The 25718-nt window shown below is 41.7% G+C and overlaps 2 protein-coding genes across 6 annotated transcripts in view; one reads left to right on the top strand and one right to left on the bottom strand.

Moving 5' to 3' along the window:
• Positions 1-25397, bottom strand: part of ccdc66 (coiled-coil domain containing 66) — a 47127-nt gene extending 21730 nt beyond the window's left edge. The window contains exons 1-13 of one of the 2 annotated variants that reach the window (XM_061940862.2): positions 25191-25397; positions 24888-24946; positions 20729-20751; positions 17231-17479; positions 13010-13247; positions 12849-12945; positions 12558-12652; positions 9162-9214; positions 7872-7955; positions 7651-7785; positions 3897-4120; positions 3738-3822; positions 3506-3652 (exon numbers count right to left, since the gene is read on the bottom strand). In XM_061940862.2, coding sequence (XP_061796846.2) covers positions 3506-3652; positions 3738-3822; positions 3897-4120; positions 7651-7785; positions 7872-7955; positions 9162-9214; positions 12558-12652; positions 12849-12945; positions 13010-13247; positions 17231-17479; positions 20729-20751; positions 24888-24946; positions 25191-25201 — 1500 coding nt within the window. In that variant the 5' untranslated portion in view covers positions 25202-25397. The remainder of the gene's footprint in view (positions 1-3505; positions 3653-3737; positions 3823-3896; positions 4121-7650; positions 7786-7871; positions 7956-9161; positions 9215-12557; positions 12653-12848; positions 12946-13009; positions 13248-17230; positions 17480-20728; positions 20752-24887; positions 24947-25190) is intronic. The other variant, XM_061940861.2, reaches the window with a different exon arrangement.
• Positions 1-25718, top strand: part of ip6k1 (inositol hexakisphosphate kinase 1) — a 101310-nt gene that overhangs the window by 24080 nt on the left and 51512 nt on the right. For 3 of the 4 annotated variants that reach the window (XM_061940867.2, XM_061940873.2, XM_061940869.2), the window contains one exon: positions 12597-12718. The gene's annotated coding sequence lies outside the window, so the exon portion shown is untranslated. Of the gene's footprint in view, positions 1-12581; positions 12719-25718 lie in introns of those variants that run through there. The other variant, XM_072912867.1, reaches the window with a different exon arrangement.

Genomic DNA, 25718 nt, shown 5'->3' with positions numbered 1-25718 from the left:
GGCTTTTCGTCTTTTTTTTGTATTTTCCTGTAGCAGTTTCATGTCTTCCTTTGAGCGATATTTTCCGCATCTTCTTTGGTTTAGCCATCAAGATTATTTCAGTTGTTTTTATCCTTCTTTGTGGGGACATTGTTGATTGTCATGTCATGTTCGGATGTACATTGTGGACGCCGTCTTTGCTCCACAGTAAGTCTTTGCTGTCGTCCAGCATTCTGTTTTTGTTTACTTAGTAGCCAGTTCAGTTTTAGGTCCGTTCTGCATAGCTTTCCCTAAGCTTCAATGCCTTTTCTTAGGGGGCACTCACCTTTTTTTTTTTTTTTGGTTTAAGCATTAGTCACCTTTTTACCTTCACCCTGCCTCCCGCTGTTCCCGACATCTACAAAGCAATTAGCTACCAGCTGCCACCTACTGATATGGAAGAGTATTACACGGTTACTCTGCCGAGCTCTAGACAGCACCGACACTCAACAACAACACATCATTTGCAGACTATAATTACTGGTTTCCAAAAATATTTTTAACCCAATTAGGTGAAATTAGATCATCTCCCACAGCACACCAGACTGTATCTCACGGCACACTAGCGTGCCACGGCACAGTGGTTGAAAAACACTGCTTTAAAACATTAGCTGTGGGCCGCAAATGGCCTCCGGGACACACTTTTGACACCCCTGCTATAGATAATAAAAAATGAAATGTGATAAATCTATGGATAAAAAGCAGAGTCTGGCGACGCATGCGCATTTATCATAACTCTCTCTCTCTCTCTCTCTGTCTCTGCCCCTCCCTCACCAATGATGCTGCACGCACAATTTGTTTTGTTTTTAACCCCTTCTTAACCCTGAACGTACATTGAAAATACACGCAACCCTAACTCAAAATGCCGGACATTTGAGGCATTTAAGAAACTCCGCCCTGACAGCGCCGCAAAAGAGGACATGTCCGGTGAAAAGAGGACGTATGGTCAGTCTATCGTAGCCCGTTAGCTGCTAGCATGCCGTGTGTTGTGCCTTGGTGTGCATTGTTTACACAACGTGCGTTACGCTACTTAATATGTCCGTGTGGAAACTCGTTCGGTACACCTCCGAACCAAACCGGAACCCCCGTACCGAAACGGTTCAATACAAATACACGTACCGTTACACCCCTACTGCTAGTGCACTTGTGTTGCCTACAAGTGGTCCTCGGGTTTACGATGTTTTATGTTTTGACAGTTTGTGACTCACATAAATTAATTCAAAATGTAATTTAGGTCGGTAAACACTAGATTCTCTCAACCGGGGAGAGGTTCTTCTGGGGACAAGGCGCCGAACAAAAGGAGAAAAAAAAGTGAAAAGTGAAAATGACACTATAAAACGCTCCTATGCCAAGCCGCACAAATGTCGTGACCATCATTAAGGGTAAAGATGGTTGTTTTGAACATGAGGAAGGATCTTGAACTATGAAATAGACAATTGTTAAGGGAATATACTTGCACTTTCGAGCAAAATGGACTCCCTTAGAAGTTACTCTCTTTGGTTGTTTTGCTTGTAGATAAACACAATGCTCTCACCCCGTTTCTCATCTGTGCGCACTAGGGCTGCACGATTTTGAGAAAAAACCTGAAATGTGATTTTTCTCTCCAAGATTGCGATTCAATTGGCGATTTTTACATTTTGTACATATAAACGCCTAAAATTGTGAAAAAAAACGAGTGAAGGAAGACATGTTACTTTTAGACTGTCAATAAACATATTCTTGACTCAAGGTGCCACACATGCAACCATTTACTTTCAAAAATATTTGAAAGTAAATGATTGCATGTGTGGCACCTTTTGTCTACATCATGCTCTTAAACTGAATACCGTATATTACCAAATAAACGCCCTTGTGCAAATAACCGCCCATGTCCTAATAGCCGCCCGGGGTCTGACCCCATTTTGTGAAATAAACGCCTATGTCCAAATAGCCGCCCATGGTCTGTTATTTGCATAATTTAGATTAAAATCATATTGACTTCATTAAACCCAATTTATAAGCTAAAAGGAAAAGCAAAAGTGCAATAATTCTGGTCATTACGGTAACAGCAGACGTTACGTGGGGATTCTGGGTAATCAACATATTGCAATGGGTGACCGCATATAGCGTAACACACACTCAACGACAACAACAAACCCACGAGGAAAAGTTTCAACATGGCAAGCAACAGCAGCAGTGAGTTGAATGAACAGGATACCGGTACACCACAACTGATGGACGGGAATACTTTAAGGGGGAAGAACAGAAAGTTTGACTTAAAGTTCAAGCTAGCGGTTGTGAAGTATGCGGAGCAGAATTCTGGTTTGGCAGCGGCCAGGCAGTTTAACGTTGACCCAAAACGTGTACGAGAATGGAAACAAAAAAAGGGAGAACTACAATCTCAGTCGGCAATCGATGGAAAACAGGCTCGCTTATCTGGTGGAGGTAGGAAGAAAGTGAGCGACGAGCTTGATGCTAATTTGTGTCAGTGGATACATCACGTTCGTGGACTGAACCACCGTGTGTCCCGCAAAATGATCCGCATTAAGGCAAAGGACAGTGACAGTATTATTGTTCTGTTTTGATGGTGGGTTTTATACTTGAGTACTTGGTACCATAATTTTATTTTTCCCGGTAGGCTGCTTTATTTAAAAAGTTTATTTATTTTTAGTATTTGTATTCTATGTGACAATTGTTGCACTACTGTCATGTTGAGGCATTGTTGATCTCTTGTCTTTTGATAGTCTTGTTTTTTTGTTTGTATGTTTACATTAGCTTTTACATTTAAAGTTTTTAGTACGAAAAAAAATACTGGACACTAACCATTGTAACCAAATAATGGCCTGGTGCAGGCTGGTGCAAAAATAAATAAAAGCCTTGTGCAAATAACCGCCCATGTCCTAATAGCCGCCCAGGGTCTGACCCCATTTTGTGAAATAAACGCCCTGGCTACTATTTGGTAATATACGGTAAATAACCTATAAAACTATACAGTGTTTATAATGTAATCATAATATATATTAATGCAAGTAAGCATTTAAAAACATATCAACTTTTATTTCTCATTACAGTAGATTTTTTCACCATTGTTATCCTCAATAAATCAATAAAAAATACAATGGACTCATGTCTGTAAGCAAAAAGGAAACTTAAATAAATATTGAACATCTTAAAGTGCATTTTGGTCTGTTTTTCTGTTGCCATGTTGATGGGCTCATATTGCCCATCCGATGAAGCTGAAATATTCCCACAACGGGACATTTGGCTTGGTACCCGGTACTCAAATTTTCTTCCTCCTAATTTATGTTACTATGCGGCGCTTCTCACTAGCGAGTCGCGAGGCTCTCTGTCTGTACTTTCTGTGTGTTGGTATTAGGCAACTGGCGTGTGGCGCTGTCTGTGTCACTGTGTGCAGTGTTGACTGCACTTGTGTTGATTTTGCAGTGTGTTGTTAACATTGTTGTGTTGCGTGGTGACTCGTTGATGCAGGCGTGTGTTGCTAGTTGACCTGGTTTGTGTCCTCCTGATACTTTGTGTGCAGCATGTTCCACTCCGTCATCACTCGCTTCTCGTCCTCCTGCTCCTCAGCCTTCCTCCTGGCCTCCTCTAGCGCTCTCTGCTGGCGACGCTCCTCCAGCTGGGCTTCTATTGCTTTCTGCAAGAGGAAAAGGAGGCGAGGGCGGAGTTTAGCTCATTGAACTTGCAAACAAATGACCAAGATGGTATGCTCCGCCTCTTACTTGCTGCTCCATCTGTTTGAGCCTCTTCTTCTCCCTCTCCTCTATCTGGACTGGGTCCAGCAGGGCCGTCATGCTCCTCAGATAGCTAACACACACACATTTCAGTTAGAGTAGGGCTACCGTACGTCATTATTCTACATGCTTGTGGTTCTACGGTACCTGCTTTTGGTCGGGATCTTGCTACTGGGGTCCACACTGACTCGGCCTACATTGTGTGCACCGCAGCTACTTGAGGCGTCCCCCGCCGAAGACAAGTTGGAGGAGGGCTCCCTTTCCCTTTGCTTGGAAACACCGATGGGGGCAGGGGGCGTGGCTGGAGTGGCTGCAGAGGGTTTCCTTTGCATTGAGTCAAAGTGTGCTTCCCAGAGGTTGTGATCTTCATTCTGCATGGGTAGCAGAGGGTCAGCAAGCCAAAGGTCACAGCGTGGTACTGGTCTACTGTAGGGATGTAACGGTTGTTATGATAAACCGCGGTAAAATTCCAGACGGTTAGTGATACGGTTTAAATGTTTAATTATTGTAAAGCCGTCATTTATTCATGCATTTTAGGCAACACTGCTTACTTCCTGGAAACAAAGTCACCGCATGCCCACAGGCGCCGTTTTGCTTGACAAAACATGGCGGAAAGCAACTACACAGAGTCTGCTCTGGAGATGTTCCCTCGGAGTAAATAATAATAATAATAATAATAACTGGGATTTATATAGCGCTTTTCTAAGTACCCAAAGTCGCTTTACATGTAGAACCCATCATTCGTTCACACCTGGTGGTGGTAAGCTACTTTCATAGCCACAGCTGCCCTGGGGTAGACTGACGGAAGCGTGGCTGCAATTTGCGCCAACGGCCCCTCCGACCACCACCTATCATTCATTATTCAATTCACCGGTGTGAGTGGCACCGGGGGCAAAGGGTGAAGTGTCCCGCCCAAGGACACAACGGCAGCGATTTTTTTTTGGATGGTAAGAGGCGGGGAGCGAACCTGCAACCCTCAGGTTTCTGGCACGGTTGCTCTACCCACTACGCCATGCCGCCACCAACAGAGCTGAACGCTTCGTTTATTTCCCTCGCTTCACTCCCGTGGCGTTGAGTCTCGGCGTGCGTTCAAGAGCGCACTGCTGTTGTTAGATGGAGACAGGTGTGGACAATATTGGAGACAGATGCATTTGTCCCACACTAAAAGTACCCGTATTTTTCGGATTATAAGTCGCTCCGGAGTATTAGTAGCACCGGCCGAAAATGCATAATAAAGAAGGGAAAAAACATAAGTCGCACTGGAGTATAACTCGCATTTTTTGGGGAAATGTATTTGATAAAACCTAACACCAAGAATAGACATTTGAAAGGCAATTTAAAATAAAGAATAGTGAACAACAGGCTGAATAAGTGTACGTTATATGAGGCATAAATAACCAACTGGTATGTTAACGTAACATATTATGGTAAGAGTCATTCAAATAACTATAACATATAGAACATGCTATACGTTTACCAAACAATCTGTCACTCCTGATCGCTAAATCCCATGAAATCTTATACGTCTAGTCTCTTATGTGAATGAGATAAATAATATTATTTGATATTTTACGCTAATGTGTTAATCATTTCACACATAAGTCGCTCCTGAGTATAAGTCGCACCCCCAGCCAAACTATGAAAAAAACTGTGACTTATAGTCCGAAAAATATGGTAAATGTTTAACTATTGTAAAGCCGTCATTTATTAATGCATTTTAGGCAACACTGCTTACTTCCTGGAAACGAAGTCGCCGCATGCCCACAGGCGCTGTTTTGCTTGACAAAACATGGCGGAAAGCAACTACACAGACTCCGCTCTGGAGATGTTCCCTCGGAGTAAACAGAGCTGAACACTCCGTTTATTTCCCTCGCTTCACTTCCGTGGCGTTGAGTCTCTGCGTGCGTTCAAGAGCACACTGCTGTTGTTAGATGGAGACAGGTGTGGACAATATTGGAGACAGACGCATTTGTCCCACACTAAAAGTACTCGTATTTTCCGGAGTATAAGTCGCTCCGGAGTATAAGTAGCACCGGCCGAAAATGCATAATAAAGAAGGGAAAAAACATAAGTCGCACTTTTTGGGGAAATTTATTTGATCAAGAATAGACATTTGAAAGGCAATTTAAAATAAATAAAGAATAGTGAACAACAGGCTGAATAAGTGTATGTTATATGAGGCATAAATAACCAACTGGTATGTTAACGTAACATATTATGGTAAGAGTCATTCAAATAACTATAACATATAGAACATGCTATACATTTACCAAACAATCTGTCACTCCTGATCGCTAAATCCCATGAAATCTTATACGTCTAGTCTCTTATGTGAATGAGCTAAATAATATTATTTGATATTTTACGGTAAGGTGTTAATAATTTCACACATAAGTCGCCCCTGAGTATAAGTCGCACCCCCGGCCAAACTATGGAAAAAACTGTGACTTATAGTCCGAAAAATACGGTAAATGTTTAATTATTGTAAAGCCGTCATTTATTAATGCATTTTAGGCAACACTGCTTACTTCCTGGAAACGAAGTCGCCGCATGCCCACAGGCGCTGTTTTGCTTGACAAAACATGGCGGAAAGCAACTACACAGACTCCGCTCTGGAGATGTTCCCTCGGAGAAAACAGAGCTGAACGCTCCGTTTATTTCCCTCGCTTCACTTCCGTGGCGTTGAGTCTCGGCGTGCGTTCAAGAGCGCACTGCTGTTGTTAGATGGAGACAGGTGTGGACAATATTGGAGACAGACGCATTTGTCCCACACTAAAAGTACCCGTATTTTTCGGAGTATAAGTCGCTCCGGAGTATAAGTAGGACCGGCCGAAAATGCATAATAAAGAAGGGAAAAAACATAAGTCGCACTGGAGTATAAGTCGCATTTTTTGGGGAAATTTATTTGATAAAAGCCAACACCAAGAACAGACATTTGAAAGGCAATTTAAAATAAAGAATAGTGAACAACAGGCTGAATAAGTGTATGCTATATGAGGCATAAATAACCAACTGGTATGTTAACGTAACATTATGGTAAGAGTCATTCAAATAACTATAACATATAGAACATGCTATACGTTTACCAAACAATCTGTCACTCCTGATCGCTAAATCCCATGAAATCTTATACGTCTAGTCTCTTACGTGAATCAGATAAATAATATTATTTGATATTTTACGCTAATGTGTTAATAATTTCACACATAAGTCGCCCCTGAGTATAAGTTGCACCCCCGGCCAAACTATGGAAAAAACTGTGACTTATAGTCCGAAAAATACGGTAAATGTTTAATTATTGTAAAGCCGTCATTTATTAATGCACTTTAGGCAACACTGCTTACTTCCTGGAAACAAAGTCGCCGCATGCCCACAGGCGCCGTTTTGCTTGACAAAACATGGCGGAAAGCAACTACACAGAGTCTGCTCTGGAGATGTTCCATCGGAGTAAACAGAGCTGAACGCTCCGTTTATTTCCCTCGCTTCACTTCCGTGGCGTTGAGTCTCGGCGTGCGTTCAAGAGCACACTGCTGTTATTAGATGGAGACAGGTGTGGACAATATTGGAGACAGACGCATTTGTCTCACACTAAAAGTATACAACGGAGGAGAAAAATATTTGATGTTGCTTTCATTTTCTCAACACAGCGTCCTGCTGTGACTGTGTGACGATGTGTCGTGAATGTTGTCACAACTTGTTTATAAAGTCTTTAGTTTGTTTACTGGGATGCTCACTCGTTCTTTATTAAACTGCTAACTGTATCAGTGTTCAAATAACATCATTACTCGCTCAAATCTTTTGTCATCTCATCCAACTGATAACGGTGATCATTTTGGTCACAATAACCGTGATAAGAAATGTTTATACCGTGACATCCCTCGTCTACTGGGTCCAAGTCTACCTGATTTCGCAGCAGCTTCTCTTGTCTCTTGCGCTGGCTGGTCTCCTCTCTCTGTTGGTCCAGCTCCTCCAGCCAGCGCCTCCTCTGCTCTTCTCTCCTCTCACCCACCAGGCCCTCCTCCATGGGAGTCACCGCCTACATGCACACAAAATTCACTTTTTTTTTTTTTTTTACCGTTCTAGTTTTAATGACAAGGTTTTTTTAAGATAAGTCATGCTTACCCCGAGTTTGAGGCTGGACCTGATGGCTAAAGGCTGCTCTTTGTGGCGACCAACCATCTCAACACTTCCTATGTCCTCCTTCAACTAAAACATACACAACAGTCTAGAATATTCTATTGTGGATGACTGCTCGGCTCTAATCCTGATGTATTGGGACACTGCAGCATAGAAGATCATACTTGCCAACCCTCCCGGATTTTCCGGGAGACTCCCGAAATTCAGCGCCTCTCCCGAAAACCTCCCGGGACAAATTTTCTCCCGAAAATCTCCCGAAATTCAGGCGGAGCTGGAGGCCACACCCCCTCCAGCTCCATGCGGACCTGAGTGACGTGTTGACAGCCTGTTCACAACATTGCCGTAAACAGCAATGTTGTGACACTTTTAAACAGGACAATACTGCCATCTACTGTACATGCAAATGTGACCCACTCATAATGTGTCACATTTTTGTGTTGATTTATTTATTTTATTTTGTGGTTTGAATTCGTTTTTGGAGCTGTCATTCCACATTTATCAGTATTCACATTGGTCAGTAGGGGGCAGTAGGGCGTTTCTTCCCAATTGAATGCTATCACCTGCAGACCGGAAGTGTCTTGTCATTCTGATGAGAGCGACCAGTCTGTGAACAATTGAAACGTCCTGTGTGCTTTTTCCTCCTGTATAACAGGTTAGTTTTGTTGAATCAACTCACTGAATAATATCCATGTGATCTTTATAAGTTTAAGTACACATTCTGATGGTGGAGCCTAACTCTAAAGTGTTTGTGAGTTGTAGTTTGTATTTGTGAATGAATCCAGTGCACAGCTGCAGTAATCAATACAAAAAGGCGACGTGAGTGCGCAATGTTTATATAGGAACTTCTGATCCTAATTCAGACTCCCAAATTAGAGCTCCCGTTTTCTTATTGATTTTATAATGTATATTTGTATAATGTGTGTGTTCTGAAATAGTGACAGAGAATAGAATAAGGATGGCCAATTCAACCCTTAACTCAACAATGAGTAGATGAGTGTTGTGTGTGTATATGTGTAAATAAATGAACACTGAAATTCAAGTATTTCTTTATATATATATATATATATATATATATATATATATATATAGCTAGAATTCACTGAAAGTCAAGTATTCCTTATATATATATATATATATATATATATATATATATATATATCTTAACCACGCCCCCCGCCCCACCCCCGACCACGCCCCCTACCCCCCACCCCCCACCTCCCGAAATCGGAGGTCTCAAGGTTGGCAAGTATGTAGAAGATGGAATCATCAAGGTACCTGCAGCCTGACGGAGGTCAAAGGTTGCTGCTGCGTCTGGGCCACCTGTTCATCTGTAACACAAACACACGTGCCATGTCAGCAAATAACCGCTAGGTCCAGTACTGCCATTGCTTCTTACAAGTAGCTCATTTAAGGAAACATACAGTGCATCTGGAATGTATTCATGCGTTGAAAAAATAGTCCTAAAAATTAGCGATCAGAAATCTTCACTATGACGTCACTTTCGTCACTTGATTGACATTCACGGCACCCGAGGGTCTTGTGAGATGACGCTGGCTGCTGCGAGCTCAGTGTGAAGGAAAAAAAAGACCGTCAGGGAGGCGAGAAACCGTTTTTATTTCAACCACACCTCCTCTCAAAAGCCTGAAGACTGACCGCATAGTTCCTGTCTTCACAATAAAAGCGCTGCTCTATGCTGCCTGCGCTAACAAAAAAGAGTCTCAGAAAGCTGGCGTGCACAAGCCCGCAAGTCACGGAGTTTGCCGCCAATGTATTTCTTGTAAAGTGTATATGAAGGAGTATGGAAGCTGGACAAATAAGATGGCAAAAAGCAACCACTTTCATGTGGTATTGGACAGAAAGGAGGACTTTTTTCTCCTCCATTAAAAAAATGTGGACGTTGTCAGTACTACTGTCTGATTCCAATCAAAGCAAGTCATCAGAATCAGGTAATACACCAACTTATATTCTTGTCTTCAGGAAAGAAAGGAATCTATATGTGTTAAACATGCTTGTATTATCATTAAACACCTTTAACTTGTTAACAAAAACATATTTTTCATAAATATCCATCCATCCATCCATTTTCTACCGCTTAGTCCCTTCGGGGTCGCTGGAGCCTATCTCAGCTACAATCGGGCGGAAGGCGGGAAAATTAATATAAATTATATATATGAATGAGGTAGATCCCTTCGACTCGGTAATTTAAAAAGTAGCTCGCCTGCTGAAAAGTGTGGGCACCCCTGGTGTAAATAAAAACTTCTCCCTATCGGCATATTATGGATATGGAAACAGCAGAAGTCAGACTGATTTGCAGGTGTGTAATTTGTTGTGAGTTCATGCACTGTGTTGGTTTTGTTCTTTGAACAAGGTGATGTTCATGCACGGTTCCTTTTGTGCACCCGTAAAAAAACATAACTTTGTCTTGAATTTGAGAAAAAAAACATTTTATTTTTCACTAAAGAAGGGTTCGGTGAATGCGCATATGAAACTGGTGGGGTTCGGTACCTCCAACAAGGTTAAGAACCACTGTTCTAGATCATAAATCATGCCTCTCACCTTGAGTCATTCTTCATCTAAACTGGAATATAACAACATCCTAGCAGTCGGCATCCTGATGGCAGCAGACGTTGTACAGTAAGTGATGTTTTATTATATTTGTGGGCTCTCATGATGTCTGCAGTTGAGTACAAATCAGTGATGTTGTCGAAGGAAAAAGCCAAAGTCGTGATGCGTTTATGAAATTAATGCGCCGTGTATGCTTAAAATGAGCAAAATACGTAAATATTAAATGTTATTATAAATGTGCCTGTTACTACATTACATATATACTTACATCATGTATATGAAACCATGATGGAGGTGTTTGGATGTTTTTTTAAAGGGCTTTACAGGCAGAATAGAGCGACTGTCGTAGGCTCCATTGTAAGCTGACTTTTGATCGCATTTATTTACGATTTAGAATGCATTAAAAAAGAAAAACATGTGTTCTTCTTACATAAGGTTTGTGAATTATAGGCAAAATTCCCCAAAAAAGTGAACTTCCCCTTTAACACACTTTTTTGCGGTTCAGGTGAATAAAGGACCAAGCTATAATTACATAATGTAACGTTTACCACAGGGATGAAATTATTTAAATTGACGTGAATTCAAACAGAAATTAAAGCTGCAAGCAGCGTTGGTCGGGCCCGCGTATTTGGCAGGTGCTAGTCCTAAGTGTCCCAATACTTTTGTCCAGTTATAGTCCTAAGTGTCCCAAAACTTTTGTCCAGTATTAGTCCTAAGTGTCCCAATACTTTTGTCAAGTTGTAGTCCTAAGTGTCCCAATACTTTTGTCCAGTGTAAGTGTCCCAATACTTTTGTCCAGTTTTCGTCCTAAGTGTCCCAATACTTTTGTCCAGTGATATTCCTAAGTGTCCCAATACTTTTGTCCAGTTTTCGTCCTAAGTGTCCCAATACTTTTGTCCAGTGGTATTCCTAAGTGTCCCAATACTTTTGTGCAGTGTAAGTGTCCCAATACTTTTGTCAAGTTGTAGTCCCAAGTGTCCCAATACTTTTGTCCAGTTTTCGTGCTATGTGTCCCAATACTTTTGTCCAGTGGTAGTCATAAGTGTCCCAATACTTTTGTCTACTTTTAGTCCGAATTGTCCCAATACTTTTGTCTAGTGTACCTACCATTTCTGCATTGTGTGGGCACGCTGGTGCTGCCTGCTTTTAAGCAGCCATCTTGAAAAAACAGCAGCATCAGCGCAGAGGTTCTTTGAAGGGTCATAAAATCAAAACCGGAGCAGGTATCAAAACTCTTTCGCCAACTTTTAATCAGAAGGGTTCAATCTCTCTCCTGTGTTAGTTTGAAGCCGAAACAACAAACGCGCTCAGAGGAGATAATGTTTGAAGAAAGGTGACCGGTTTTTACAAAAATGTTGTTTTGAAGGGGGAATAGCAAACTTCCTGTTGATTTTTGCTGGTGGTTGTCAATTTATGAAATGTAGGTCTAAGTTAGACCTACATAGAGGTTTTTGTTTCATGTCTCTCCGACCTTCCCAGTGGGAGTTACAGGCAGTTTTGTCATTTTTTTCTTCCGAGGAGCAGTTTTTTCTGCGTTTTATTCAAAACTTGCGCTAGAGCGCAATTTTGAGATTTGGGGTTAGATTTTTTATAAGATCGCAATTTTTGACAGTCCTGATGTGTGCGTTCAGTTTGGTGAGTTTTGAAGCATGTTAAGGGGGTCAAATTTCAGCTCAAAGAGGCAAAAGTTACTGTTTTTAGTACTTTTTTGTCTTGAAGGGGGAATTGCCAACTTCCTGTTGATTTTAGCCCAACAATGTACCATTATGAAATGTAGGTCTAAGTCAGACCTACATAGAGGTTTTTGTTTCATGTCTCTCCGACCTTCCTAGTGGGAGTTACAGGCAGTCTAGTTTTTTTTTTTCCTAGGGGGCGCTAGAGCGCAATTTTGAGTTTTGTGGTTCGTTTTTTTTTTTTTAAAAAGGCAATTTTCGCAGGTCCTGATGTGTGGGTAAAATATGGTGAGTTTTGAAGCATGTTAAGTGGGTCAAATTACAGTTTAATGTGGCGGCGGAAGAATAAAGAATAAAACCTTACAAATTCAATAGGTCCTTATGTCCCATATACAATGGGCCATGCGGGCCCTAATTAAATTAAAATGCTTACTTGGTTCGTGCCTCCTCTGAGTCTTCTTTGCTTCCACAGATGTTTTGGTGTGGACCTCAGGCTTCTCCAGCTCGCTGAACAGACCTCCATTGGACCTGATAAACGGCGCCATTATTATAAGCGTGACTATACAAGCGTTTAGCAGGATTACACAAAAACAGGTACATTTTTCCAACACTTGAATTGGGTTTTTTGTGAATGCATGGATCTTGATGGTCAAGATCAGACAAAAGCAGGAGTTGTGTACATTCTAGTCACAGTGAGAACTAGAACAAAGGGGCAGAAGGTCACCTGTTGTCACATGGTGGTGATATTAAAGTTGCATCTTCTCCCTTTGTTCCATCCTGTCCTACTCTGTCCTCGCCTATCTCTTGTCCTCCTTGATGTCCTGGAAGTGAAACATATGTGTCCTGTGTGGCAGGAAACAACTGACTCTTACAAGTGTTCTTTACCGTCACGACCGAGGACCTTGTGCTCCTCTACAGTGTGTTGGTCGTGGCTGGAGGTTTGGATGCCGTTCAGTCGCGCATGCTTGTTGTTCAGACACACCACTGAGTCTCTCGGTCTTTCGTCGTCAGCAGCCTGCGAGTGCTTCGGTCCTGCCTTAAAGCCGCCTTGCGTCCTCCAGGTGGTACCACTGGCTGTCAGGGGTCCTGTGGAGGAGCTGCATTTGTGCCTGTCTGACTTCACCTTACACACACACACGGAAGGTTAGGTATTGGATGGAGCCCAGCAGTCTTTTAATATGAAAACTCTTCAACTAAATCGACAACTTCAACAGAGTAGAGAAAAGGACAAGGGAGAGTTGACAGGAACATCCTCTATATCAGTGGTTCTCAATCTGTTTTCCACCAAGTACCACCTCAGAAAAAACTTGGCTCTTCAAGTACCACCGTAATGACCAACAATAAAATAGTAGTCCTAAATATTCATGAAAAACAAAGCATAGGTTTTATTTAACAAGTCTATTTAATATTTCTGGCCACTGTGACTTTACAATGTACAAACATTGAAAACAATGATACTTAGGGGTGTAACGGTACGTGTATTTGTATTGAACCGTTTCGGTACGGGGGTTTCGGTTCGGTTCGGAGGTGTACCGAACGAGTTTCCACACGAACATATTAAGTAGCGTAACGCACGTTGTGTAAACAATGCACACCGAGGCACAACACACGGCATGCTAGCAGCTAACGGGCTACGATAGACTGACCATACGTCCTCTTTTCACCGGACATGTCCTCTTTTGCGTAGCTCTCAGGGCGGAGTTTCTTAAATGCCTCAAATGTCCGGCATTTTGAGTTAGGGTTGCGTGTATTTTCAATGTGCGTTCAGGGTTAAGAAAGGGTTAAAAACAAAACAAATTGTGCGCGCAGCAGCATTGGTGAGGGAGGGGCAGAGAGAGAGAGAGAGAGTTATGATAAACGCGCATGCGTCGCCAGGCTCTGCTTTTTATCCATAGATTTATCACATTTAATTTTTTATTATCTATAGCAGGGGTGTCATAAGTGTGTCCCGGAGGTCATTTGCGGCCCACAGCTAATGTTTTAAAGGCCCACGGCACATTCTAAAAATACTATTAAAATAAAAAAAAACATAACAAAAGTGAAATAAAAAAGCTTAAAGGTTAAATGTAATTTAGAAAAAGTTGCAATGTTGACAAAGCTGGTTTTTTTTCTTTCAAACTGTCATTCCTCAAAACATAATATTGAATCAAAATCAATGTTATTATGAATTATTGACATATCCAAGGTTCCCATTACTTCACATCAAATATTCCACTAAGAAAAATATTTTTGGTGGAAGATTTTGCAAATTTGGTAAATAAATAACCCAAAAATGTATATTTTGTTGTTTTCTTACTGTACTGAAAATGAACCGAACCGTGACCTCTAAACCGAGGTACGTACCGAACCAAAATTTTTGTGTACCGTTACACTCCTACTAGTGAAGACACTAAACCAGGAGTCCCCAAAATGCAAACTAAAACTCTTTTTTTTTTTTTCCCCAGACACAGAATTGAAGTTCTAATAGAGTGAAAAAACAAGTTGACTTTATATGCTTAATTGTGTTTTATTGTATCCATTAAACCAGTCCGGTCCGCACAAGGGGGAAAAAAAAGTCTTTTTTTAATTAATTAAATGAACATAAAAAACACAAGACACACTTACAATTAGTGCACCTACATAATATATCAATATATATCAATACAGTCTGCAGGGATACAGTCTGTAAGCACACATAATTGTATTTTTTTATGACAAACCCCACCCCCGGTCCGTGGGACAAATTTTCAAGTGTTGACCGGTCCGCGGTTCCAAAAAGGTTGGGGACCACTGCATTAAACCATATCCAAATGTATGTACAATATGCAAAATATGTGAAAATACCGTCTAACATGTCACAAAATGTCACAAATTCAGTCGGCCATTTTGAATAATTACGCTCCGAACACCTTTGGAGATTTCCGTAGATTTTATGTCACTGTAGTAACGCTTCTGCACTCTGACTATATGATTAGATCAGTCATACTGGGAATATGCAAAATATAGAAATATGTGCTGTTTATCATTCACAATCCTTATGTAAGACAAGAACACATGCTTGGCTTTTTTTATGCATTCCAAATTGTAAATATATAGCTAACAATTGAGAGGGGTTCTCTGTTGTGCTCATTGTACTCTTTAAAACATCCACCAAATGCCAACAATACTCCATTTACATGTCGTGACCTGAAAATGTATTAAATATGAGTTATATTGTTACTATAAGTGCTAACGCAGACGGCCTATTTTAGCGGCGCATTGATAGCAGTGAGCTAATGCTATCTTACGCTGCTATTGTTTACACACTATAAGCCGGTGGCTGCTTCTGCTTCGTCTCAAAGTTGCTAAAAGTAAAATTTAGATTATAATTCATGCATCTCTCACCCGCTAGTATCAACCGGCTGGTCGACTTTGACATCCCCAATGTGCCAGAAAAGAAGTGAAGTGAATTATATTTATATAGCACTTTCCTCTAGCGTCTCAAAGCGCTTTACATAGTGAAACCCAATAACTAAGTTACATTTAAACCAGTGTGGGTGGCACTGAGAGCAGGTGGGTAAAGTGTCTTGCCCAAGGACACAACGGCAGTGACTAGGATGGCGGAAGCGGGAATCGAACCTGCAACCCTCAAGTTGCTGGCACGGCCGCTCTACCAACCGAGCTATGCCGCCCCACAAAAGACACAAAAAGACGCTTGTTGCAGCAATGTTTTTTAACTCTTTGTGAGGATTGTGATTGATTCATGATCTGAACGGGATTATTTGAGCGTCCCGTCCGTCTGCATTCCAGCGAGAATGGAAATATTATTTGTTTTATGGTTAGTTTGTATGTTTAGCACCTAGCAATGCTGCTAATGCTATAGTGATTCAATAAAGCTAGCACTCAGCTTCTAAAACATATTACTCATCCTCTTTGTGTTGGGGCTCAAAAATATAAGGTTCTGGATCATTATTTTTCCCAAAGTAGTCACTGTTGGCTCTCACAAAGTCTGCTTGATTAGCATTGTTGTTGATGGGGAAGGGATCATTGGTTCGTAACGCGACGTCACACGATCACGTCACTTGCTTCCTTATTACATACTTGCCAACCCTCCCGGATTTTCCGGGAGACTCCCGAAATTCAGCGCCTCTCCCGAAAACCTCCCGGGACAAATTTTCTCCCGAAAATCTCCCGAAATTCAGGCACACAATATAAACAGGTGCCTGCCCAATCACGTTATAACTAGAATGATCGAGGGCGAGATCTTGGTTTCTTATGTGGGTTTATTGTTAGGCAGTTTCATTAACATCCTCCCAGCGCGGTAACAACACACAACAACAGCATTTCGTCTACCGTAAAGCAGTTCGTCTGCCGTAAACAGCAATGTTGTGACACTCTTAAACAGGACAATACTGCCATCTAGTGCATTTGATGAAAGCACTTTTGTGCGTGCCACACAGCAATGCATCATTAGTGAGGGCGTTTAGCATGGTTAGAAAAATAGTGACAAATAGAACAAGGATGGACAATTCAACCCTTAACTCAACAATGAGTAGATGAGTGTTATGTGTGTGTATATTTGTAAATAAATGAACACTGAAATTCAAGTATTTATTTTATATATATATATATATATATATATATATATATATATATATATATATATATATATATATATATATATATATATATATGAAATACTTGACTTGGTGAATCCTAGCTGTAAATATACTCCTCCCCTCTTAACCACGCCCCCAACCAAGCCCCGCCCCAACCACGCCCCCGCCCCAACCACGCCCCCGCCCCCCACCTCCCGAAATCGGAGGTCTCAAGGTTGGCAAGTATGCCTTATTAACTCTCCAAATTTCTCGGGAATCTCCGTGAGATTGATACTATTTTGATCATATCTGTTTATTCACAAACTTTGGAAGTACTTTGGTGTAATAAATCAGATATATATGATAATAGCTTCAATTTAGAGGCAACCTACTTTTCCACTCTACTGCTACTTTAAACACATCCGCGTTAAACATTTTTTTAAATTAAGAAAACATAAAAACATTTGTTATCGGAGTGCCATCTAGGAGGGAACTTACCGACATGCCCCAAACGCCACACAAGGAGAACAACCAAGAGCTTGAGACTGACCTTTGGTGAAGCTTTGGCTCCGCCCCCTGCTGTGTGAGGCTCCCGTGCTTTAGAGGCCGTCTGACCGGCTCGCCCTCGCTCGGCCGCTGCACTGGACTTAACGGTGGAAGCTCCTTCTCCGATCTTGTTCTTAACACCCGCTGTGAGCTGGCCCGTGCGCAGCCTGGTAGGACGTGAGGGCGTCTCCTTGACCGTGCAGGGCGGCTGTCTGGAGCCCAGGATGCTGCCCACGCGGGGCCTTAAGGGATGCTGCAGAGCAGAAATGATTGCCTATGAAATCAGAATCAGAGTAAATCCCAGGCTAGGGCTGCACGATTAAACATCAACTTTTAATTAGTGTGATTACGCAACGTTTTTTTCTCTCTTTAAGTGACAGTTTCGCCAATCTGAATTGTTAAGCCTCGCATTTCTTCCTCGCTTCAAACAGGGAGAAAGAGATCTCACTCTGTGCATCGTTCTCAGCACCTGTCAGCGCGTTTATTCAACAGTATGGGTGTAACGGTACACAAATATTTCAGTTCGGTATGTACCTCAGTTTAGAGGTCACGGTTCGGTTCATTTTTGGTACAGTAAGAAAGCAACAAAATATACATTTTTGGGTTATTTATTCTGCGATGAGGTGGCGACTTGTCCAGGGTGTACCCCGCCTTCCGCCAGATTGTAGCTGAGATAGGCTCCAGCGCCCCCCCGCGACCCCAAAGGGAATAAGCGGTAGAAAATGGATGGATGGATGGGTTATTTATTTACCAAATTTGCAAAGTCTTCCACCAAAAATATTTTTCTTAGTGGAATATTTGATGTGAAGTAATGGGAACCTTGGATAGGTCAATAATTCATAATAACATTGATTTTGATTCAATATTATGTTTTGAGCAATGACAGTTTGAAAAAAAAAAAAAAAACAGCTTTGTTTTATTAGTCAACATTGCAACTTTTTCTAAATTACATTTAACCTTTAAGCTTTTTTATTTCACTTTTGTTATGTTTTTGTTTATTTTAATAGTATTTTTAGAATGTGCCGTGGGCCTTTAAAACATTAGCTGTGGGCCGCAAATGGCCTCCGGGGCACACTTTTGACACCCCTGCTATAGATAATAAAAAATTAAATGTGATAAATCTATGGATAAAAAGCAGAGCCTGGCGACGCATGCGCGTTTATCATAACTCTCTCTCTCTCTCTCTGCCCCTCCCTCACCAATGCTGCTGCACGCACAATTTGTTTCGTTTTTAACCCCTTCTTAACCCTGAACGTACATTAAAAATACACGCAACCCGAACTCAAAAAGCCGGACATTTGCGGCATTTAAGAAACTCCGCCCTGACAGCTCCGCAAAAGATGACATGTCCGGTGAAAAGAGGACGTATGGTCAGTCTATCCTAGCCCGTTAGCTGCTAGCATGCCGTGTGTTGTGCCTCGGTGTGCATTGTTTACACGACTTGCGTTACGCTACTTAATATGTCCGTGTGGAAACTCGTTTGGTATACCTCTGAACCGAAACGGTTCAATACAAATACACGTACCGTTACACCCCTATTATTATTATTATTATATTATATGCAACAATGTAGTACTTCTCCATCTGCCTTATTCACATTAACTCCTATGCTCACTTTGTTCCTGATCTTAGGTCATCAACCTAGCTAGATGGAACCTAGCTTTTAGCTACGATTTGGCACCTTTACATTTGATATTTATGAATGTTGCCTGTCTATCTGTGTTGGCCCTGTGATGAGCTAGCGACTTGTCCAGGGTGTATCCCACCTTCCGCCCGAATGCTGCTGAGATAGGCTCCAGCAACCTCGAAAGGGACAAGCGATAGAAAATGGATGGATTTGTATTCATGTGCACTGTCCCATGTGACAAAGATGTAACAAATATAGCAAATGGCGACTTCCTATCAGGAGTTTTTGGTGTGTCTGGGGAATGTTAAGTAGGAGAAAATGCAGTCGGTTATAAATGATTTAATGTCTCTGCGCGGCCCGGTAGCAAATGTGTCCCGGACCGGTGCCGGTCCCCGGACCGGTGCCGGTCCCCGGACCGGTGGTTGGGGATTACTGCCGTAGAGTAACAAAAACTAAGAGGAAACAATATGATTACAAAGCCAAATGTCCCGTTGTGGGAATATTTCAGCTTCAAATCGGATTGGCAATATGAGCCCATCAACACGATCCTGTGATGGCAACGTCCAACCTCGTTTTTCCAACTGTGAAAAAAAAATTCACTTAAAGATGTTCAATATTTATTTAAGTTAAATTTTTGCTTACAGAAATTAGTAATATTATTTTTTGGATATTTATTTATTTAGGATAAAGTAATGTACCTTCCAATTACAGTACAGCGGTAAACAATTCTACAGTAATGAGAAATACAAGTGCCATCCATCCATCCATCTTCTTCCGCTTATCTGAGGTCGGGTCGCGGGGGCAGCAGCCTAAGCAGGGAAGCCCAGACTTCCCTCTCCCCAGCCACTTCGTCCAGCTCTTCCTGTGGGACCCCGAGGCGTTCCCAGGCCAGCCGGGAGACATAGTCTTCCCAACGTGTCCTGGGTGTTCCCCGCGGCCTCCTACCGGTCGGACGTGCCCTAAACACCTCCCTAGGGAGGCGTTCGGGTGGCATCCTGACCAGATGCCCGAACCACCTCATCTGGCTCCTCTCCATGTGGAGGAGCAGCGGCTTTATTTTGAGCTCCCCCCGGATGGCAGAGCTTCTCACCCTATCTCTAAGAGAGAACCCCGCCACCCGGCGGAGGAAACTCATTTCGGCCGCTTGTACCCGTGATCTTGTCCTTTTGGTCATAACACAAAGCTCATGACCATAGGTGAGGATGGGAACGTAGATCGACCGGTAAATTGAGAGCTTTGCCTTCCGGCTCAGCTCCTTCTTCACCACAACGGATCGATACAGCGTCCGCATTACTCAAGACGCCGCATCGATCCGCCTGTCGATCTCACTCGTGAACAAGACTCCGAGGTACTTGAACTCCTCCACTTGGGGCAAGATCTCCCCCCCAACCCGGAGATGGCACTCCACCCTTTTCCGGGCGAGAACCATGGACTCGGACTTGGAGGTGCTGATTCTCAATACAAGTGCATATCCTTTTAAATAGTTAATTGCATTATTATCATATATTATGTTTTAATTACAATATAAACACAGTATAGTTATCGGCTATTTCTTATCATTTTGAAAGTAAATGATTGCATATTGTTCTAATGTGTGGCACTTTGAGACAAGAATATGTTGTCTGACAGCCTAAAAGTAACATGTCTTCCTTCACTCGCTAATTTCACAGTTTTATGCATTCTTATAAATAAAATATAAAAATCGCAAATCGAATTGCAATGGCAATTTTGGAGAGAAAAATCACAATGAAGTTTTTTTTCCTCAAAATCGTGCAGCCCTATCACAGACCCAGTGAGTTAGAGCAGGTGACCAGTGCTCCGGTCAACTGGTACTTATTTGACTGCTTTAGTTGCATATGGATTGGGGGTTCACACCTTTCCTGGATTCCTCTCAACATCTGCAGTGATGGGGAAAAAACATGAAAATGTAAAATAAAGTATTCTGAAAAAAGAGCAAACATGTAGACCAGGGGTGTCAAACTCATTTTCATTGAGGGCCACATTGCAGTTTTGGCTGCCCTAAGTGGCGCCGGCCGCTTGTAACATTAATAAAAGAAACACACATGTATAAGGGTCAGGTATTGTCACACAATTACCTATGCATTTGATTCGTAAATGTATATTTTACCTACATTGTAAGGAAAAAAAAATCTGTGGATTTTGCGGTAAAAAAAAGGCAGAATTTTACCATAAAATGTACACTCTAGTTTACTGTAAAATTCTGGTGATTGAGCTGCCAGTTTTTTGCATAAAGAAATATGTTTGCTGTTTTCACAGTGTATTGCTGTAACTATAAAAATGGTACCACTGTTTTCTTTCTTACAGTAGGGTTCTGAAGACCGAGCTGTTTAAAAAAATATTAGAGATGTCCGATAATGGTTTTTTTGCCGATATTGTCCGACTCTTAATTACCGATTCCGATATCAACCAATACCGATATATACAGTCGTGGAATGAACACATTATTATGCCTAATTTTGTTGTGATGCCCCGCTGGATGCATTAAACAATGTAACAAGGTTTTCCAAAATAAGTCAACTCAAGTTATGGAAAAAAATGGGTAGGGGGATAGCGGGGGGTGTATATTGTAGCGTCCCGGAAGAGTTAGTGCTGCAAGGGGTTCTGGGTATTTCTTCTGTTGTGTTTATGTTGTGTTACAGTGCGGATGTTCTCCCGAAATGTGTTTGTCATTCTTGTTTGGTGTGGGTTCACAGTGTGGCGCATATTTGTAACAGTGTTAAAGTTGTTTGTACGGCCACCCTCAGTGTGACCTGTATGGCTGTTGACCAAGTATAAATTGCATTCACTTGTGTGTGTGAAAAGCCTGCAAAGTGCCTTTAAGGTCTATTGGCGCTCTGTACTTCTCCCTACCTCCGTGTACACAGCGGCATTTTAAAAACTCATACATTTTACTTATTGAAACAGATACCGATAATTTCCGATATTACATTTTAGTCAGCAGTCCGATATTATCGGACATCTCTAAAAAATATATATTGTCATGTTTACAGTGTACAATTTGATGGATAACTTGCTTTGAAATCATAAGGCGAAGTAGATATTTATGTATGTTTTTACCCCAAAAATGTTTAGAATGTATGATAATATAATACACTATATTGCCAAAAGTACTTGGCCACCCATTCAAATGATGAGAATCAGGTGTCCTAATCACTTGGCCCGGCCACAGGTGTATAAAATCAAGCACTTAGGCATGGAGACTGTTTCTACAAACATGTGTGAAAGAATGGGCCGCTCTCAGTTATTTCCAGCATGGAACTGTCATAGGATGCCACCTAGTGATGGGTTGATGAGGCCTCATGAAGCGTTTCGACACATTGCAAAACTGTATTGATACTGTGTCGATACTGTGTCACTAAATACTGACATCTGCTGGACATTAAAAATCCCTACAGGCAACCTATGGACCGACTCAACTGACACTGATTTTATGACCTAGTACAGTGGTTCTCAAATGGGGGTACACGTACCCCTGGGGGTGCTTGAAGGTATGCCAAGGGGTACGTGAGATTTTTTTTAAATATTCTAAAAATAGCAAAAATTCAAAAATCCTTTATAAATATATTTATTGAATAATACTTCAACAAAATATTCCGTGAAGCACAAGCTCAGGTTTGTCACTAAAATGTCTGTCGAAAAGAAATGCAACAATGCAATATTCAGTGTTGACAGCTAGATTGTTTGTGGACATGTTCCATAAATATTGATGTTAAAGATTTTTTTATTTGTGAAGAAATGTTTAGAATTAAGTTCATGAATCCAGATGGAGCTCTAATACAATCCCCAAAGAGGGTACTTTAAGTTGATTATTACTTCTAGGTGTAGAAATCTTTATTTATAATTGAATCACTTGTTTATTTTTCAACAAGTTTTTAGCTATTTTTATATCTTTTTTTCCAAATAGTTCAAGAAAGACCACTACAAACGAGCAATATTTTGCACTGTTATACAATTTAATAAATCAGAAACTGATGACATAGTGCTGTATTTTACTTCATCTTTTTTTTTTCAACCAAAAATACTTTGCTCTGATTAGGGGGTACTTGAATTAAAAAAAAATTCACAGGGGGTACATTGCTTAAAAAGGGTTGAGAACCACTGACCTAGTATATACAATAATATAAACCAAGTCATTGTATTTCATTTAGGATTATTTCATAACTTCATTTAAATAAAAATATATTTTTTGTCTTTTTTAGATACAGTCAATAAATAATGTGAACATGTATCATAACATGGAAATCTAAGAGAACGTGTTGTGAATGAGGATGCTTGTGGACCTGGAAATGATTTTTTTTTTTTTTTTTACACATTTTTATTTAAAAAAAAAACAGTTTTTCCAACGTATTCAATTTTAGACGCTTTCTCTTCTTAGTTATTATTTCTCCGGCTGTAGAAAAGAGCCGCTCACAGGGCACAGAGGAGGCGTCAGTGCGACACAGTTCGCGTATCGGTCACGTGACCAAAACAGCTCATGATCGGTCACGTGACTTTCTAAAAGCGGTACGCGCACCGACACAGGGTTTCGTTCTATGAGCTCGACGCATGCGCCGATGCATCGGGTGTTGCCGGACCCATCACTAATGCCACCTGTGCAACAAATCCAGTCGTGAAATGTCCTCGCTTCTAAATATTCCAAAGTCAACGGTCTTTATAAGAAAATGGAGGAGTTTGGGACCAACAGCAACTCAGCCATGAAGTGGTAGGCCACGTAAACTGACAGAGAGGGGTCAGCGGATGCTGAAGCGCATAGTGCAAAGACTTTCTGCACAGTCAGTTGCTACAGAGCTCCAAACTTCATGTCACCTTCCAATTAGCCCACGTTTAGATAACGTTTAAAAGATAAATAACTGCATGGAGTACATGTCTTTTTTTTCCTGTCAAAATAGAAAGACAAAGTACCGTATTTTCCGCACCATAAGGCGCCCTGGGTTATAAGCCGCGCCTTCAATGAACGGCATATTTCAAAACTTTGTCCACCAATAAGCCGCCCCGTGTTGTAAGCCGCATCTAACTGCGCTAAAGGAATGTCAAAAAAACAGTCAGATAGGTCAGTCAAACTTTAATAATATATTAAAAACCAGCGTTCTAACAACTCTGTTCACTCCCAAAATGTACGCAAATGTGCAATCACAAACATACGTATATCAACATGGACAGAGCTGCGTGAAAAAAGCCACCCGGCCTCTTCGCGTAAACTTAAACTTACCTTAACCACTCGCTCATCTTTTCTTCATCCATCCCTTCGAGTTAGCTTTTATGATGACGCCGGCTGGAAAGGTCTCTTTTGGCAAGGTCTTCCTTTTGAATATCACCATGGGTGGAAGTTTCTGGCCATTAGCATGGCAAGCTAGAACCACAGTGAAGGATGACTTCTCATTCCCTGTGGTGCGAATATTCACCGTACGTGCTCCCGTTGTATCCACAGTGCGGTTCACAGGAATATCAGTTGCTGTGAAATAGTAATCCGTGTGCGGATGGAGAGATTGCGTCTTTTCATGAACCGGATCCCTGTCACTTGGTAGGAGCCATTTTGTGGTCTTTACAGATGTAAACACACAAAGGAAATGAAACGTACGGTGATATCCGCGCGCTTTTTCTTCTTCTACGCGGGCGGGTGGTTGCTTACAGTAGAAGAAGAAGCGCTTCCTGTTCTATGGGGGCGGGTGCTTACCTTGGCGGTTGCTTGCGTAGAAGAAGAAGCGCTTCCTGTTCTACCGGGAAAAAAGATGGCGGCTGTTTACCGAAGTTGCGAGACCGAAACTTTATGAAAATGAATCTTAATATGTATCCATATATAAAGCGCACCGGGTTATAAGGCGCACTGTCAGCTTTTGAGAAAATTTGTGGTTTTTAGGTGCGCCTTATAGTGCGGAAAATACGGTACTTCAAAGTTGAATATTATTTCCAAGCTTTCACGGGCCATTCAAAAATAACGTGGCCCCAGATCTGGCCCCCGGGCCTTGAGTTTGACACCCGTGATGTAGCCAAAGTAACCAAATGGAGTCCTCACCTTGACTGAGCACAACCAACCTGGGTTTTCCTTTGTCTAGTACAAACAGCATCCCGTCCCTGTATGAATACAAACATAATCAAACAACAATGGCAGCCTGAAGACGTCACTGCAATTCTTGTTCATTTTAACTCATACACTCATGGTGTCATCGATTCCCTCATGTTACCATACCTTTTATTAATGTAACTCGTAAGTTGACTGTCCCTTCTAATGGTTTAATCTTTAGCATGTAGTTAGCATGTAGTGGATTGTCATTGAGCACACGACACGTTGTTGTTAGCATAGCTGCTAGAAACTTACCCGAGATACATGGCGACATATGACGATAACCACCGGGGTTATATGATTACTCGACATGAATCCGGGTCGAATTTCGTGTTTGGTGTCTGTGTGCACGGATGGAAAGCATTTTTTCTGAAATAGTTTACGTCTTGACCCCGACAGTTCCTGGTTGCTAAATTGTATACATTGGTCACTGGCAACGATTAAAAACCTCTTCGCTGATTGGCTGTTTTTTCTTTTGGCGTCAAACGAACAACCAATCATAGGCGTCGATGGGTTGAGCCGTTACGGCGATGTTGTGTTTAAGTGCAGCTGGGTATTTTTGCAATACGCGATATATTTCATGGATCGACACAATTAATCAGTATTGTTATATGAGATGAGATAGCTAAGGACAAGAAAAGCAATCCATCCATCCATCCATCTTCTTCCGCTTATCCGAGGTCGGGTCGCGGGGGCAGCAGCTTAAGCAGGGAAGCCCAGACTTCCCTCTCCCCAGCCACTTCGTCCAGCTCCTCCCGGGGGATCCCGAGGCGTTCCCAGGCC

Source organism: Nerophis lumbriciformis, linkage group LG03 (genome assembly GCF_033978685.3).
Source record: "Nerophis lumbriciformis linkage group LG03, RoL_Nlum_v2.1, whole genome shotgun sequence".
NCBI classification, from domain to species: domain Eukaryota; kingdom Metazoa; phylum Chordata; class Actinopteri; order Syngnathiformes; family Syngnathidae; genus Nerophis; species Nerophis lumbriciformis.
This window is presented reverse-complemented; position numbering and strand designations above follow the sequence as displayed.